Here is a 19,623-nt window from a genome sequence, read left to right as displayed (position 1 = left end):
TAGGAATTTGTGACTCAATTGTGAATAATTGTTAGCAGGATTAATTGTGATAGTCACAATTGGAATTGTAGAATATGGGTAACTAAACATAGGAGGTAGTTAATCTTTCATTTCAGGAAAAGACAATCCCAGAACCATCAATAAGCAAGAGCATGAAAGGAGCATGAGATCCCTATCTACAAATGTGGCAACAGCAAAGATGATTGCAGAGGCAGTGCAATGGAGAGACAAAGCAATTGCAGGCTCATGACCCATGGACTGAGAAAGGCTGTGTGCCTGTAGGCAGGAGGATGGCTGGCAAAATGTGCTTTTTGGACATTTAAATGATTATAAATTTTTTTGTTTTGTAAGTGTACATCAAATTGTTTTGCTTCGTTCATTTGTGAAATATAAAATATAAATGGGAAGTCACAGGAAGGAAGCAGGATAACTTTTGCAGGGAGAGGATTGTAATAATTGAGATGAAACAAAGTATATAATTTGATGAATATAAAGCTGATGATATTGCCTTTCAACCTTCACCCAATTAATAATAAAAGCATAAAAAAAAAAAAAAAAAAAAGATTGCACCAGCACATCAACAGGGAGCTGCTAGAAATTCAACTCAGATTCGGAAGGAGATGTGGAATAAGAGATATCACTGTTGACATTAGATGGATCTTAGCTGAAAGGAGAGAATTCCAGAAAAATTTTTACATGTGCCTAATTAACTATGCAAAGTTATTTGTCTATATGGATCATATCAAAGTATAGATAACATTGAGAAGACTGTGGATTTCAGAACACTGTGCTCTGAAGGAACCTATACACAAACCAAGAGGTAGTTACTTGAATTGAACAAGGGGATACTAAATGGTTTAAAATTGGAAAAGGTGTTTGTTCACCAGGATTGCATCATTGCACCATGCTAATTTAATCTGTATGTTGAATAAATGATCCAAGAAACTGGATTATGTGAAGAAAAACACTGCATCAGGATTGGACAGAGACTCATCAACAATTTTCAACATGCAGGTGACAAAAGTTTACCTGTTGAAACTGAAAAGGACTTGATGGACTTATTGAAGATGATCAAAGACTACACTGACTTCAGTATGGATTGCACCTCAATCTAAAGAAAACAAAAATCCAAACAATTTTTGCAGCAACATATCAGATGAGTAACTGATCTCTAAAATTTCTAGAAAACTATGACACCTCTACAAGAAAAAGACCAACAACCCAATTAAAAAATGGGCACCAGATATGATCAGACACTTCACCAAGGAAGCTATTCAGGCAGCAAACAAACACATGAAGAAATGTTCATGATCATTAGCCATCAGAGAGATTTAAGTCAAAACAATAATGGAATATCATCTCACTCCACCATTAATAGCAAAGTTCAAGAAACTAGACAACAACAAATACTGGCAAGGGAGAGACCCTCCTATATTGCTGGTGGGACTACAAATGGGACAACCATTGTGATAAACTACATGGAGCCTGCTCAGAAATTTGAAAATAGAAATCCCATATGACCTAGCAATCCCTCTTGTGTTGTTATTAAATGCTGTGGAGTCAAGTGCGTCTCATAGCAACCCTGTATAGGATTTGCAAGGAGTGGCTGGTGAGTTTGACCTACCATCCTTGTTGTTCAAGTGATGTTGAAGTCCAGTGCTAATCCTACAGCTCCACACCAGGATGCCACTTGGTATATAGCTACAAGAAGTAAAAGCCAGGATACAAGCATGTATGTGCACATGGATGTTCATAGCAGCACAATTCACAATAGCAAAAAATATGGAGACAGCATAAATGAGGCCAAAGGAAGACTGGATAAATAAGCTTTTATACATGTACATAGTAGAATATTATGCAATGGTGAAGAATAATGATGAATCTGCAAAACACCTCATAACATGGATGAATCTGGAGAACATTATGCTGAGAGAAATTAGCCAATCATAAAAATATAAATATTGTCTGAGACCACTATTGTAAAAACTCAAGAAAAGGTTTTCACGCTAAAAAAAAAAATTATTGATGACTACGCCGCTCCGCGGGAGAAAGATGAGGCTTTCTACTCCCGTAAAGATTTACACCCTCGGAAACCCTGTACAGGGTCGCTATGGGTCGGACCCGACTCGATGGCACTTAACAACAACAACAACATCCTGTTTGGCTAAGGAGCTCTGGTAGCGTAGTGGTTACGAATCGGGCTGCGAACCTTAAGGTCAGCGGTTCGAAACTACCAGCTGCTCCGCGGGAGAAAGATGAGGCTTTCTACTCCCGTAAAGATTTACACCCTCGGAAACCCTGTACAGGGTCGCTATGGTCGGAACCGACTCGATGGCACTTAGCAACAACAACAACAACAACAACAACCAGGGGAGAGAAGGAGCTCTGGTAGCGTAGTGGTTACGAATCGGGCTGCGAACCTTAAGGTCAGCGGTTCGAAACTACCCGCTGCTCCGCGGGAGAAAGATGAGGCTTTCTACTCCCGTAAAGATTTACACCCTCGGAAACCCTGTACAGGGTCGCTATGGGTCGGAACCGACTCCATGGCACATAACAACAACAACAACCAGGGGTGAGAGGGAAGGAGAGTAATCACAGGCTTGTTGTTGTTAGGTGCCATTGAGTCTATACTGTAATGAAAATGAAACACTGCCCAGTCCTGTGCCAATCTCACAATTGTTGCTAAACTTGAGTCCATTGCTGCTGCCACTGTGCCAACCCATCTCATTGGGGGTCTTCTTGTTTTTTGCTGACCCTTCATTTTACCAAGCATGATGTCCTTCTCCTGGGACTAGTCCCTCCTGATAATAAGTCCAAAGTATGAGCGATGAAGTCAGGACATCTTGACCTCTAAGGAATATTCTGTCTATGCTTCTTCCAAAAGATATTTGTTTGTTTTTGTGGTAGTACAAATAATTTTAATATTCTCCTACAACACCATAACTCAAATGCATCAATTCTTCATGAGGTTCCTTATTCACTGTCCAACTTTCACATGAATATGAGCCTATTGAAAGAATCATTGTTTGGGTCAGTTGCATTTTAGTCCTCAAACTGACATCTCAGCTCTTGAACACCTTAAAGAGATCTTGTACAGCAGATTTGCCTAAAGCAATATATAGTTTGATTTCTTGACTCCTGCTTCCACGAGTGTTAATGGTTGATCCAAGTAAAATGAAGTCTTTGACAAGTTCAATCTTTTATGATATAGTTATTCAATACCATCAGTAAATTCCAACTTATAGTGACCCTGTATAGGGTTTACATGCCAACCTTGTGACTAGCAGTTCAGTGCTTATGCTATCCACACCAAGCTAGAGGATAGACACTTGTTAACTTGGGTGACAGGAAGGGCAATATGCAAGATAGGGAGGTTGGCAAAAGAATGATAAAGACAGGTGAAAACACAGGGAGGTATGCAAAGACTAAAGGGGATAGAGGTAAATGGTGGTTATGTGTCTTGGAGTCAGTTCCAACTCATAGCAACCCTGTATAGGGTTTCCAAGGCTGTAAATCTTTACAGGAACAGAAAGCCTCATCTTTCTCCTGCGGAACCACTGGTAGTTTGAACTGCTGTCCATGAAGTTAGCAGTTTGACTTGTAAATATACAACCTTGGAACTAGCTATGGGTAGATACATGAACAAATACACAGGCTGAACAGATATGCAAGAAAAAGTGGGAGTATACCCACAAATATATAAGGATTTGAAAGAGGGTATTGGTACATGACTATTTACTTTTGCTGCAAACACAACTATGAATGTGCAGGATCATACAGCAGGGAAAATGATGAAAACTTAAGACAATTAGTTTCTGTGCCTGAGATCTCAGGACTATAGTCTCAGGGAACACCGTGGTCAATTGGCATAACAGTCCACAAAGATAAAGTTCTGCATCACACTTTAGTGAGTAGTTTCTAGGATCTTAAAAGCTTATGATTGGGCATTTAAGGTGCAACTATTGGTTTCTTCGTGTGTAGTAGAAAGAAGAGAGATGGGAATTGAAGATGCTTGAAAGTAATTAGTCCACTGGAATAAGGGAACATGTGAATATCAGTCTCCAGACTGAGACCAGAAGAACTAGATGGTGCTTGGTTATGACTACCAACTGCTTTGAAAGAGATCACTTTAGAAGGTTCCAGATGGAGTGGGAGAAAAATGTGGAACAAAACTCAAAATTTTTTTTAAAAAAGAACAATCTTACTGGTTAGAAAGAGACTGGAGGAACCCAAGACTATGGCCCTTGGATCTGGAAAAAACTCACCATCATGGTCCAGTTTCCAGCCAAGCCATAGGTATACACATGAGGGGACAACAACACTAGTAAGGTATGCTCACTATATAACTGTCAATTATTCTAAATCAAAAGACTAATATTTACCAAAGGACAAAGTTGAAAAGGGATGGAAAAGCGGATGGAATGGAAATAGGAATCATAGGAAGTAAGTAGGATAATTGGTGTGGCATGGATAGGATTGCAATCATTGGGATTGAATGAAGTGTATGATTTGTTGAATATACAACTGAAGATCTGTTGTAACCTTCACTTGAGTCACAATAAAAAGTTAAACAAAAACAAAATCCTCATTACTGGACCAATAAATAACTTCATGATAAATGAAGAAAAAGTGGAAGTTGTCAAAGATTCCATTTTTCTTAGATCCAAAATCAACTCTCAATGAAGCAGCAATCAAGAAAGCAAGGTTTAACCAAAAAAATTGGTTAAATCTTCTGTAAAAGACCTCTTTGAAGTGCTAAAGAGCAAAGGTGTCAACTTGAGGACTAAGGTGCACCTGTTCTAGGCCATGGTATTTTCAATTACCTCATATTCATGCAAAAACTGGACAACTGATTAGGAAGACCATAGAAGAATCTATGCATTTGAATTACGGTGTGGCAAAGAACACTGAATATACCATGGATTGCCAGAAGAAGTAACAAATCTGTTTTGGAAGAACAATCTCATTGCTCTTTGAAAGTGATGATAGAGAGACTCATCTTTCCTACTTTGAACATGTTGTCATGAAGGACCAGTCCCTGGAGAAAGACATCATACTTGGTAAAATAGAGGGTCAATGAAAAAGAGGAAGACCCTCATAAGATGGATTCACACAGTGGGAACAACAGTGGACTCAAACATAGCAGCAGTTTTGAAGATAGTGCAGCACTGGGCAGTATTTTGCCCTATTTCATATAAGGTCGTAAGTGGGAACCAACTCGATGCCATGTAACAATGGCAGGCCACTGACTCAAGTATAAAAAACTGGAGATAAGATTATGACGAGGCAGATGCCAAATACAAATCAAGCAAAAAACTACAGAACCTTTGAGAAAATGTTTTTATGTATTGAAAACAGTTCAGATCCCCATGGAAAGTCTCTTTCAACTGATTTGCTGTTCATATCAGATCTCATTGTGGAAGTGATTACATTATACTAGATCTCATAATTGAAGATAACTATATCATAACTGCCAAGCCACTGAAAATCCTGGCTCAGCCAAGTTGGTATACAGCTTTAACATCATAGCCACCAAGTCAGTATGCAACCTCAGCTGTCCATTATGAGGTGGATGTTGCCAGATGCACAATCATGAAGTCAGATGTGCATAGCAACATCCTATAATTAAATGGAAGTGGTCTATACAAGATCAGACTTCAGCAGGACTTGAAGACACAAGTAAGTTACATGAGGAAGTGGCCCAAATACCCATGCTATCCCAGTTACCCCTTTGGCCTCATTGGGGATTTCCTTATAATTAATTGACTGAGGGAGAGAAAACCTGTGCTTGGTTTACAGATGGTTCTCCACAATATACAAGTACCACTCAGAAGAGGATAGTGGCAATACTGCAACCCCTTTCTGGAACTGCCCTGAAGGACACTGGTGAAGGACCATCCTCTCAGCAGACAGAATTTCAAACAGTATACCTAGTTGTTCATTTTGCCGGGAAGGAGAAATGGCCAGATGTATAATTATATACTGATTCATCACCTATGGCTAATGGTTTAGCTGGATGGTGCGGGACTTGAAAGGCAAATTATTAGAGAATTGGTGAAAAGGAAGTATGGGGTAGAAATATATGGATAGGCTTCACTGAATGAGCCAAAATAAGAGAAGATACTTGTTCTTATATGAATGCTCACCAAATGGTTACCTCAGCAGAGGAGAATTTTAACACTCAAGTGGGTAGGATGACACATTCTGTAGAAACCAGACGTCCTCTTTCCCCAGCCACTTCTGCTATTGTTCAATGGGGTTATGAAAAGAATGACTATGGTGATAGGTTAGTTTTGCCATCCCGCCATATTTAAAAGGAGAAGCCACCTCAGATGCAGGAATAGAAAGAAAAGCTATGTGTGGAGTGCGAGATCACTGTTCAGTAAAGCGGCAATTGCAGAGGCAGAGCCATTAGCAGGTTTCCCATCCCATGGACTTAGTGAGGTGAGTGCCTTTGGGTAGGAAGCTGGCTTGCAGAATGCAGCATCCTTTAGATAGTTAACCACAAGACTAAATGAGATTGTAACAGTTGCCTGAGGAAAGCAGCAACCAAGAGACCATGTGGCTGAGAGACTGAGGGCAAGAGAGAGGCGTGCCTATTGTGTAGATGAGAAGAGGCACTCCTGACCCGATTACTACTGTATCCTGCATTTTTCTGATCCTGAAATAGTTTCCCTAGTAAATCCCATAATCATATGTATTGTCTGAGACTTCTTGTGACCATTGCAACAGATAATCAAACCTGGTAGAAAAGTAGAGAGTGCTACGGAAGGGATGGATGGTGTCAGTATAAGGGGAAGGAGGTTGTACAGTGGGGGTGTGTCTGACCTTGACCTCATAGGAGCCAACCTTGACTTGGTTTTGAGTTTGAGACTCCTTTCCAAGTCAGAGGAGGTCAGACACTGTCTTCACATCATTCTTGCTGTTGGAAAGATGGAAACACCATATTCACAAGTCTACATATGGAAAATATGTCAAGAACCAATAGATTCACATTTTGATGTTTTTTTCAATAAAATTTTCTGTGATTTTGTAACAATATTTTTTTACTTACACTTGTACACAATGGAAAAATTCCTTGGCCCAACTTTCTTACCTTTTCCTCACCAGTGCAGTTTTCAATTTTCTGAAAATTTCTTCATGATAAGCCCCCATGATCATCATGTGTGCCTTGAAAAAAGCACATATGATGTTTATCTTCAATTTGTCATTCTTGTTATTGTAAACCATGTGATTGTCAGATTCAAAATGGCCATTACCAATCCATTTCAGCTAACTAATGCCTAGGATATTGATGTTTATGTATTCCATTTCATTTTTTACCATTTACAATTTTCCTAGATTCATACTTCATACATTGCATGTTCTGATTATTAATGAATATTTACAGCTGCTTCTCTTCATTTGGAGTTGTGCCCCATCAGCAAATAGAGGTCCTAAAGGCTTTACTCCATTCGTGTTATCACAATTCACTCTACTTTGAGGAGGCAGCTCTTACCCAGTGGTATTATAGGTGCCTTCCAAACAGAGGTGCTCAGCTTTGGTCACTATATCTGACAATATTCTGGTGCACTTCATCATGCTTCAATATTCAGTATTCTGGTGCTATCTGACAGTATTTCACAGCTATTCATAAGGTTTTCAGTGACTAAACATTTGGTAGTCTGCTTCTCCTTCTTCCTAGTCCATCTTAGTCTGGAAGCTTGGTTGAAAACTGTCTACTATGGGTGACCCTGCTGGTATTTAAAATATCTGTGGCATAGCTTCCAGAATCAAGAGCAGCACACAGTACAACAAACTAACAGACGAGTGGTGGAAAATGATCCCTTAGGAATCCCAAAACACAGTTGCCACAATTTTCTGAGCTGACTACTCAGCCTTGAATTTAACTGGGCTAAGAGATTCTCTCAGATGCCACTGTTTTGATTTGATCATGCTCTCCTGATTGTATCAGTAAATCCAAGACTCAATCCCTATTACAATTAGCTCCATAAAATGATCTTCATAGCTTCAATTCTACTTTAAAAGACTGTTGGAAGGATCAGCTTCTTGAGCTAGATGATCTTTGCATACACTTTTGGCATTTTTGAAAGCTTTCTGAGGCCACAATATTTGCTTAAAACTGAAAATGCCAAATCACATGAAAGGTCATCTCCAGTAGTTATCACATCATTGGTAATTCCATTGTTTTCTTCCACCAGTTTCTGAACTGCAGCCACAGTTTCTTCATTCTAGATTGACACTCTTCTCTCTCTTGGCTTGTCTCTGAGGTTTTCCCAACCATCCTTAAAACATTCGATCCTTCTAAAAACTGCTGTTTTATTTGGAACAGCATTCCTATCAACTTGTTACAAAGATTCAATGATCTGTGATGTTCAATGATCTGTGATGATGTTCATGTGAGTTTTGTTTAAAAATTGGTATTATCTTGACTCTAAAATCCTTTTTTTTTTTTTTTTGCCATGGCACTAAAAGTATCCTTTTATAAACAAGTGTGTTACTGAGAGAATTTGTCTCAACCACCCTCTGATGGCAGCAGCATGTTTAAATATATTTTATTGGGGATAAATGCATGAATGTATGAACTGGAACCCTAGTAGGAGTACTTTTTGACTTACCTTTGTGTATATATGCTTCACGGGTTTTGTTTTTCTAAAGAGCCCAGCTAAAGACAGATATACAGTTCTTTACCTTCCAGTTGCTTTCTCTCTGAGCTCTCTTCCTATTCTATGCTTCCAATTAAAATTGGAGTGATATATTATTCATTCCCCCCTGTTTGTCTGTAATACTTTTATAAGGTACTTACCATTATAGCTTGGGTACAATATTTTTCTATTACTGGAAAATCTCATTCTTAATGAAATATTTGCTGAAGACCCCTTTGCAGTCTCTAATTAGGCATGACAGATGAGTATCCCTGAGACCACTATTTAGTAATTGCAAAATAGATACCATAAAATGCATTAACAAAAAAAAAAAAGACTACCTTACAGGAGCTAAATTCTTCTCATTGCTTTATCTGGCAATTTCATTAAATTTGGTGAATTCTCTGAGGTTAAAAAAAAAAATAGATATATGAGCAAGAATCTTTACATTTTATTTCTAAACACTCCATCTGCAGAATCTGAATTTGGCATGGAAATCTTGCTTAATTAAAGAAAAGAACAAGTTAAATATAGTATTTCAATTTTTCAAACAATAAACAGGTGTTGATGAATATACTGTATTCTGGTCTTATTAAAAATGCAAAGGAGAAATGAAATATATGCTTAACTGTTTTAATTCTTTTAAATGTGTTTCCTGAAGCCATACATCATCTGGCTAGGTGATTGATAGTATCATTTAAATTCAATTCTAAAAAAAAAAAATTAAGTTCTTTTGGTTGCAAATAAATTTGTCATATCCTCATCTACTAAAAAAGACAAAGTAGTAAATGAACAAATTTGTACTCTAGCCTCTGCCTCAGGGAATCTTGCGATAAGTCTTTATAAAGTAATGAATAAGGTAGCAGAACCAACACTGGAATCTGCTCAATTTACTAGCATTGACAACTTGGGATAACTGCTCAAGCTATTTGGTCCTCATTCTCTCCATCTATAAAGTGGGACTTAAAAAAACAAACCAAATACTGAAAGAATTGTTTTAAGGACCTTATTAAAATAGCAACCTGAATAGACATTTTAAGATGATATCATTAATAACGTTCAAGACTTAGAATAAAATTCTAGCTTTCTTTTCTTTTATTTCATTTACCCATGACCTTTTTTCTCTCAATTTCATAAGAAAAAAAATATTTTGAAGCTATAGTATTCCTTTAGATTTTAGCTCCATATTTAAAGTTGTAATGCTGTTGTTAAGTTCCTTCAAGTTGGTTCCAACTCACAGCGACTCTGTATGGGGTTTTCAGTTGGTGGGTTTGAACCACTGACCTTGTGGTTAGCAGGTCAGTGCTTTTCCTACAGCACCACACCAGTACTCCAAAGTGCAAACCATTGTTGCTAAGTGCTATCAAGTTGGTTCTGACTCATAGCCACCCTGTATAAGGTTTCCGAGGAGCAGCTGGTGGGTTTGAACTGTTGACCTTGTGATTTGCAGTCCAATGATGATCTTACAGCACCAAATAGTATCCACCTAATCAAAGCAACACATCTTTGTTGAGCCTTTCATTAGACCATATAAAGAGAGAGGCAATGAAAAGTTTTGTTAATTTATGAGACATTATGAGATAGAATCACATTAAGTAAAACCTGTCTCTAGTACAAGTGGTTCTGAACATTATTTTGAAAGAACTTACTTCCTAACAAGTGTTATCGTTGTTGTTAGGTGCCATTGAGTCAGTACTGACCCATTAGCAATGTTATGCACAGTAGAACGAAACACTACCCGGTCCTGGGCCAACCTTACTACTGTTGCCACATTTGAGTCCATCGATGCTGCCAGTTGGCCAATCCATCTCATTGGGGGTCTTCCTCTTTTTCTCTGACCCTCAACCTTACCAAGTATGATATCCTTCTCCAGCGACTGGTCTCTCCTGACAATATGTCCAAAGTATGAAAGACAAAGTTTGGCCATCTTGCTTTCTAAGGAGCACTCTGGCTGCACTTCTCCCAAAACGGATCTATTGGTTCTTTTGGCAGCCCATGTCGCTTTCAATATTCTCCTCCAACACCATAACTCAAAGGCATCAATTCGTCTACGGTTTTCCTAATTCACTGTTAAGCTTTTGCATGTATATGAGATTATCCTTTCAAAACAATGTTCAGCATCACTTATACTGGAGGCAGGTTTTACTTAATTGTGGCGCTGTGGGTTAGTGCACCAGACTGCAAAGCCATTTTGAACTGCAAGGTTAGCAGTTCAAGCTCACCAGATGCTCCTCAAAAACCCTATACAGGGTCGCTATGGGTCAGAACCAATTCAACAGCACTTAACAACAACAACAACACTTACTAACAAAATGAGCTCTGGTAGGGTAGTGGTTACAAGTTGGGCTACTAACCTCAAGGTCAGTTAGTTCAAAACTACCAGAGGTTCCGCCAGAGAAAGATGAGGCTTTCTGCTCCTGTAAAGATTTATAGCCTTGGAAATCCTATACAGGGTCCCTATGAGTCGGAACCAACTTCACTGCACACCACCACCAACAATGCCTAACACTCTTTTTCTCTGTATTCCCTGTGCTAGATAGCTACTTTTTTCCCTCTATAGATCTATCCCCCTGTTTGCCATCTTGTTCTCTGCTTCCTGTATACCTCAGCAGGTGTTTTTGCCTTGGGTGAATTCAGTCAATTAGGAGTACCAACAAGAGACTGGCAGGAAGAAGGAGGCTCCTACTGGGGTATTTATTTACTCTCAGTCTGGCTCTTTTGCTCAAAGGAAGGTTAATTACAGCCTTTCTTTGTTTGTATTCTGAGCAATGTTCCTTCCTTCCATAAAGGAGTGTTCCTTACTTCTGTAAAAGGTTTGCTACACCCTGGCACACATCTTTGCAAACAGTCTCTTTAGTAAACTCTCCTGGAATTACTAAATTTGAATGCTCCTGTTTTCTGCCAGTATTTTGATTGTTATACTCTCCTAACTCTAATCCTGCTGTTGTATGCCGCGGAATAGATTCCTACTCCTAGCAAACAAAGTAGAATTACCCAAAGGGTTTTCTTGACTATAATCTTTCTGGAAGTAGATGGCCAAGTCTTTCTCCAGCAGAGCCAAGGATGGGTGGGTTTTGGAATTACCAACCTTTCTGGTATAAGCTGAGTGTTTAATTGTTGTGTCACCAAGGATTCTCACCTATTACCTAAACCACTTCCAATTCTTGGTAGGTCCTGCTTGGTTTGATGCATCTATTCAAGTGTTTCTCAAACTTGATAACTTGCAAATTCTTGTGAATGCATTTAACGGCCTCTCGGGTGACTATAGATCCCAGTCCAAAAAGTATTGGGTGTCACAAGTAAGAAGCTCTTCTACTAAATGAAAGGTTTAGTTCACTCTAAGATGCCTTGGAAGACAGGTCTAGTGGTCTACTACCGAAAAATCAACCATGGAAAATCCTGGGGAGAATAATTCTACTCTGATGTATATAATGTCAGAATCGACATCATCTAACTAGTTTCTTACTCACAACCTCCAGTATAAAAGTCCTGTAAATTAGCTCTTTTTCTAATTAATAGAATCCTAATTTATTAGGAGAAAGTTCTAATAGCAATTATATGTTACCATTTATTTTTATAATTTATTATTTTTTATTAGAAAACCCAATGATATATAAGACCCACATTCTTAGGTCTAAAAAAGGGGGTAAGAAAGCCAAAGCATAATCTAGTTCAGTGCTTTAATTTTATAAAGAGTGTAACAAGATTTAGAAAAGTTATGTGATTTACTCAAGACCATATGGCTCTCACTGACCCAAAGATACAATCCATTTCCTGAGTCCTACTCAATGCTATTTTCCGCCCACCACCATATCCAATTTACACCTTCTTACAAAGAAAATAATGATTAAAAAAAAATCATCTGTGCCCACATAGGAAGATTTGATAATCTGATCCTAAGAATGAAGGAAAAATTATTGACTTATGAGTTATTAGGGCTAGAAGATATTTTAACCTCCCTTGAGTTTATATATGATGAGTCTAAGCCCCAGAGAAGATCAATATTTTGTGTTTCCCTTATTTTCTGGAGTATTTCAATGGCATTTTTGCCATCATTTTCTGGATTTCTAAGAGAAAGAACTCTAAATAATTTCACACCTGGAATGTCTCAATCAATCTTTTTTTTTTCCCCCAAAGACTCAAAATCAAATACACCATCTGATGAGTAACATTACAAGAGCTGACTAGTAAATTGACATATGACTTAGTAACTCCCTTCATACTAGCATGATGGCAGCTGATAAAGGCTATCTGACACATGACATCCTTGACCGGTGAGCTACAAAGTCAAGGTACCCATGGTAATGCACTGTCCATTAGTGTACATTCTGGTGCTAACATTTACAGGGAACTACATCATCAGTGCAAGGCACTCAAGATGAAGCTTTCAATCTCCATCTGAGAAAGGAGTGACTGCCATTCAATCCACAGGAACACTTTCTCAGAGTCAAAAGATGCTATTAGCACTGAGCTGGCATCATTTTTCACCTTAAAGAGGATATTAAATAAGCACAGTAAATTCACACAGGTGAACTTATGTGTACTGGCTATAAAACAGCCCATTGTTCGGTTGAATTCTTTTATTAATGCTTATTCTTTGAGTCAATTGGCCAATAATTTTGCGAAATTGTTAATATCTATATTGAATAAGCCCATAAAATGGAGGCTCATGGTCCGCACTCTGATAAAGTCAGCTCCAATTTCTTGTTCTTTCAGTGGTTACATTGGAACTCAAACAGGACCCTTGAGTTTCATCCTGAGATGTTCTTTTATCAATCCAGATTACTCACCCTTAGAATCTGGTAATTGCCCTTCTTTCTCCTCTAGAATGTAGAGTGTTTTTTTTTGTTTGTTTGTTTGTTTGTTTGTTTTAACACATGCATTTTTCTCAGAGTAGAACTTCTTTTTTTAAGCAAGACATGGGTGATGGGGAAAAAGTGAGGCATCTCCATGCCAGAGATTCTATTGAGAACATTCATAAATCAGGAGGGTGACTGGACCAATATAATGCAATTACAGTTCTGGGTGTGAATCCTGGTATTAACTTTAGTACAGTTGGACATTCTCTCTGAATCCAGGGCTCTTACTTATAAAATTCAATGTAGATAGTTACCCAGAGAGATGTATGGAATGATCAATCAATAAACAACATTCTTATCAATGGAGAAAAGATTGAAGTTGTCAAGGACTTCGTTCTTCATGGACCAACTATCAACACTCACAGAAGCAGCAGTTTATTGGTCCAGTGGTGAGGATTTGTTTTCTTGACATTGAGATGTAATCCACACCAAAGGCTGTGCTCTTTGATCTTCATCAGTAAATGTTTTAAGTCCTCTTCACTTTCAGCAAGCGAGTTTGTAACATCTGCATATAGCAGGTTGTTAGTCTTCCTCCAATCCTGATGCTACATTTTTCTTCATATAACCTAGTTTCTTGGATTATTTGCTCAGCATACAGGTTGAATAAGTATGGTGAAAGAATACAACCTTGTCGCACACCATTCTTAATTTTAAATCATTCAGTGTTTCCATGTTCTGTTCAAACAGCTGCCTCTTGATCCATGTACAGATTCCTCATGAGCACAATTAAGTGTCCTGGAATACTCATATTTCTCAATGTTTTCCATAGCTTATCATGATCCACACAATCGAAAGCCTTTGTGTATTCATAAAGCACAGGTAAACATCTTTCTGATATTCTCTGCTTTCAGTCAAGATCCATCAGACATCAGCAAGGATATCCCTCGTTCCACGTCCTCTTCTGAATCCGGCTTGAACCTCTGGAAGTTTTCTGTCAAGGTATGCTTGCAGCCGTGTCTGTATTACCTTTAGCAAATCTTTACTCACATGGGATATCAAAGATATTGTCCAATGATTTCCGCATCCCATTGAGTCACCTCTCTTTGGAATGGGCACAAATATTGATCTCTTCCAATCAGTCAGCCAGATAGTTGTCTTCCAAATTTCTTGGCAGATATGAGTGAATGCCAAGAGCCGCCTCACTTTCTTGAAATATTTCATTTTTTATTCCATTTTATTATGGATGTAGTTGCTCAAAATTACAATTTAGATGGAAGCGACTCTTCCCATTAAGAATAAGCCTTCCCCTCATTACACAGGAGTAATGGGGACATTACATAAGAGGGATGAGTATGAGCAGAGATTAGCATCCTAATCAGAAAAGTGTTGACAGCAGAGACAGAAGCAAAGGCAAAGGCATAGAGAGATGAAGCAGCTGAAGATTCTAGACAAATGGAATGAGAAAATCTGTGTGTCTGTGGACAGGAGGCTAACTTGCAAAATGTGACTTTTGTTCATTTAAATGAATTTTCTGTGTGTTTTTTTGTACATCAAAAAAAATGAGGGAAAAGATGTAAATACTATTAATCGATAGTGCATGGAGGGGATTTTAATCATTGCAATGACACAAAGTATGGTTGGTTAAATGGAAACCTGATGCTCTGCATTGTAAACTAACACTCCATTCACAATAAAAGCTTTAAAAAAGGAGAGAGAGAGAGATCAATCAGGATGGAAACGAGTTCAAATCTGATTCTATGGAGTCATGCATTAAAAAAAAAGAAAAAGAAAAAATAGCAGGAAAAAAAAGATGTAAGGAACATAAAGTAGTCACTGTATTGTTGTTGTTGTTGTTAAGTGCCGTTGAGTTGGTTCCGACCCATAGTGACCCTGTACAGGGTTTCCGAGGCTGTAAATCTTTACGGGAACAGAACGCCTCATCTTCTCCCGTGGAACAGCTGGTAGTTTCGAACTGTTGGCCTTAAGGTTCGCAGCCTGATTCGTAACCACTACACTACCAGAGCTCCTTAGTCACTGTATTAAGAAGTGGTAAATGTTCAACCATTTCAGAAAGTACCATATGACCAAGAACTGATGTTATTTAAGGAAGAAGTCTAAGCTCCACTGAAGGCACTGGTGTAAAACAAGGCTCCAGGAATTAATGGAATACAAATAGAAATGTTTCAACAAACTGATGAAGCACTTGAAGTCCTCACTCATCAACACGAAGACATTTGGTACACAGCTACCTGCTGAGATCCATATTTGTGATCATTGCAAAGAAAAATGTTGAAATTATCTAATAATATCATTTATATCACATGCAAGTAAAATTTTGCTAAAGATCAATCTAAAAGAGTTGCAGCAGTACACCATCAGAGAACTGCTAGAAATTGAAACTGATCAGAAGAAGATGTGACACAAGGGATATATGATTGCTAAGAGTCAATGGGTCTTTTTACTACTTGACTCAATAATATAATAATATGTATGTGTTATTTATATATTGTCTTTTGTCCTAACTTGTATGTAAGCAATAAACCACAGAAACTTCATATGTTCTGTTTACTTCCTAGAACAGTGACTGCTTAGAACAGTGGCAGCCATTTCATAGGCAATCAGTATTATTATTATTAACTGCATGAATGAATCTGTGTTCAATCCTTATTTCCATTTTTAACTCATGCATTCAAGCATAATTCTTCTCACTTTTCTGTAACTGAACCAAACAGTGTGGTAGTCAGCTGCACTTCACTGTTGGGTGAGTGAGGTTACAACTAAGATCTGGGACTTTACACTCTATTGAGCCAAAAGGGTGGTATTCAGCTACACTTACTTCTCTGTTGGGTTCAAGAGGTTACAACTAAGACCTGGGATTTTCCACTCTTTTGAGTTGTTGGAACGTGGGTACCAAGTCTTCACAGTCACATTTCCAAGCTGATGCTCATAGAAACATCACATTGGCCACTTATGAGTGCTTTATCCTCATCCACCAGTCTTTTTTGAGACTAGTAATTTACTTTGCTATATTGGACAACCCATTGACACACAGTGATCATTCTGCAGCTTCCACAGGATACCAGGATCCAGGGGAACATTGAGTTTCTAAGACACCACACAGTCATTTCTCTTCTGGAGCCTTGTCACTTACCTTGTGACACTAACCTAGGACTTAGCTCAGATACCCTATTTTCAGATCCCATGAACACATGTGAGTTTCCCAGTGTCTGGATTCTTCTTGGCCCGGGGCTGGGCACAGAGAGGGGAATACATAAAACTTCTTGTTAAAGAACTCATCAGTTCTTCCTCTTTATTTCTTATCCCTACTGTATTTTCCAATCTTTGATTATCCGAGGTACTTTCTCAGAATCTGTGCTTTTGAACATCAAAAAAAAATCAAGAAATTTTCTTTTCTCTAGTCTATGTAAAGCCAATGCCAATTATCACCAAGTTGATTCCAATTCATGGTAAAAACTGCATTCCATAGAGTTTTCAGTGGCTGATTTGAATGGCTGAGTGGATCACCAGGACTTTGTTCCCAGGCACCTCTGGGTGGACTTGAACTGCCAGTCTTTTCAGTTAGCAGATCAACATGTTAACCACTTGCACCACCCAACAATTTCCTGATCTATGCAATTGCATTCTTTTACTGAGCCAGTGAATGCAGACTAGCTTTGCTGGTCAAACACAGGGGGAAAGCCAGTGGATGGAATGATATATGAAAATGAAAAAAAAAAAAGTATTAGCATGCCAGTCCAGCTATTTTAACATCTCAACAAAGCTCTCCAACCTTATCTTAATTGGGAAAATGAAACACCAATTTACATAAGAGCTTTCAAACCCTCCTTCTAATAGACTGCCTAGGTAGTGCCAATCTACTAATATCTGAACACACCAAGGACTATGTCTAGTGGCAGCCACTGCTGTCCATCTTTCATCTACAATTTAACCACCTCTTCTGAGGCATTTCCTAATCTCCCCATTAAAAAGTTCACTAGCCTATCCTTAAAGCCTATCTTAGTTTTCTAGTGCTGCTCTTAACAAAAAATACCACAAACAGGTGCCTTAAAGAACAGAAATTTACTTTCTCACAGTTCAGGAGGCTACAAGGCATAATTCAGGGTCTGGTTCTTTGTGTATTTCAGCTCTTTATAGACAGTGTTTCTTGGAGATCCTGGTCTTCTAGATGCTTCTGCCAAATGTGTCTCTTTTTATGGCGTCTTCCTTCTGCATGCTTCCGTGTCTACTCTGGTATTTTAAAGTCAGAAGGGCATCAGTGTAGGACCCATCCTCACCTGGTATTACTGCATTAACATAACAAAAGAACTCTTATTTCCAAAATATATCATTTTTACAGGTACAGGGGATTTTAATATATACTTTTAGAGACAATATGCAGTTCATATAAGTGCCCCTCACTGTATTCTACTGCATTAATTCAGTTAAATTAGGCAACATGTTGCAGAAAAATCAAAAGAATAGTAGCTTAAACAAAACATAATTCTAGTTTTATCTCATTTTAAATGAAATCTGATTTTAAGCCACTCAAGGCTAGATGTTGATGTACGATCTCTGAGGATCTAAACTCCTTCCGCTTTGTTGCTGTAGTCTCCCTGTATGATTTCCACCTCATATTCAAAATGACTCAGACTCCAACTACCACATCCAAATGCCAGATAGCAAAGGAAGAAAGGGGACAATTCATTTACATTAGAAACACAACACATATGTTGCCCACAGCACTTCCGCTATGTCTCATTGGCTATAAGTTAGTTGCAACACACACTAAGATGCAAATTAAAGATGGGGGAGATAGTATTTTATCTAGAGAGCAATATTCCAACAATTCTTTTTTTATTTCTAAGAAAATAGGAAAGATAGCTGCTAGAAGGAATTTAAGTTTCTTCCACCTTGTAACCATTTTTTATAAAATGATTAGCACGCTTGTTTCCTTGTCTTCTCGACCTGATTGTAAGCTCCTTAAAGAAAACAAAACTCATTTTCCTTTCCCAGTTTCTACTGCATTCCTTGATAGGAGTAAGATTTAATACATATTTATTAGATAAAGGAGAATTTAGGGCACCTGCATTACACCTAGCACTCAATATATTTAATCTTTAGTTCTTAATTAAAACATGCAACAAATATCAATACAAGTAAACCCAAAAAGGCAGATGGTGGAGAGCTGGATGGAGCACCACCTTGGCTTGCTAGCAGGAGCAGCAACTCTTCAGGAGCCCAGGGGCACCCACACAGGAACCCTCATCTGGTTCCCTTCCAGGATGACATCACCTGCTCACCTCCCTGGCTCCAGTGACCACATCTCAAATGCCAAGCTGCTGCCAAGGTGCTTGCTGCTCACCTCCACTGATGGTACCTCAACTCCACCTCATGGCAATTGAGACACAACATGTCACAGTGGAACAAATCCCAGGATGCCATCAACCCACAGAGCAGCGCTGGCAGGACCCCCGGACCAGGACAGTGAGGATGAAGAGGATCAGAGCTCACCAGCCTGCCACCTTTCCTGACCAAAGCTTAAACCAACGCCCTAGTGAGGGGTCATTGGTCATTACCCCCTGACCTCTGCCCTGCCTTGATGCTTGGATGTTTTCCTGTGTCTTTGCTTGCTTATCGTGCCAGCAAACTGGAGTGTTTCCTGCCTCAACGTGGTGTCAGTCTTTGTCCACTGACTCTGACCATGTCCTGAATGGAAGGGTCCCTTTGGCAACTTCTCAGGAGGGGTACCTGGGCCAATAGCTTGACCAGCATCTTGCTGGTGATCTCAGGGCCCTGATGGGTTTCTGGAATAAGCATGATTCCCCACGCCATGCTGCTGAACTTCTCAAAGGCGAGCCCCATCCTCTTTTAAGTCCTCCTGCCCTACTGTGGGCGATGGAGGGGAAGAGGAGCCATCTCCTGGGGCTATTGTGAGAATTAAATGATACAGGCGGTTGGGTACGGAGGAAGCCAGCAGCAGGTGCTTGTCGTAGATGTCTGGCAAGTCAGCCAGTTCCTGCCCACTCACATGTCTAATTCATTCTCCAGCAGCATCCCAGACAGCCTCCGTCCACACCTGGCACCAGGTAGGGGCTCCACCAAGATGGTGGTCTTTTCCAGAGCACTTCCTCCGGAGGCAGTCTGCCTGTCACAAATTTGGCACTGATTGGCACACACCT

The 19,623-nt window shown here is 39.1% G+C and overlaps 1 protein-coding gene across 1 annotated transcript in view; it reads right to left on the bottom strand.

Annotated features, from left to right (window-relative positions):
- The window catches only part of LOC102813070 (UPF0444 transmembrane protein C12orf23 homolog), an 85,146-nt gene extending 65,840 nt beyond the window's left edge, over positions 1-19,306 (bottom strand). The window contains exon 1 of the mRNA XM_006831086.1: positions 19,193-19,306. Coding sequence (XP_006831149.1) covers positions 19,193-19,306 — 114 coding nt within the window. The remainder of the gene's footprint in view (positions 1-19,192) is intronic.
- Between the last annotated feature and the right edge of the window lie 317 nt (positions 19,307-19,623).

The sequence above is a fragment of the Chrysochloris asiatica genome, unplaced genomic scaffold (genome assembly GCF_000296735.1).
Source record: "Chrysochloris asiatica unplaced genomic scaffold, ChrAsi1.0 scaffold00002, whole genome shotgun sequence".
Taxonomy (NCBI): domain Eukaryota; kingdom Metazoa; phylum Chordata; class Mammalia; order Afrosoricida; family Chrysochloridae; genus Chrysochloris; species Chrysochloris asiatica.
Note: the sequence above shows the minus strand (reverse complement) of the source record. Positions and strands in the feature narration are given on the sequence as shown.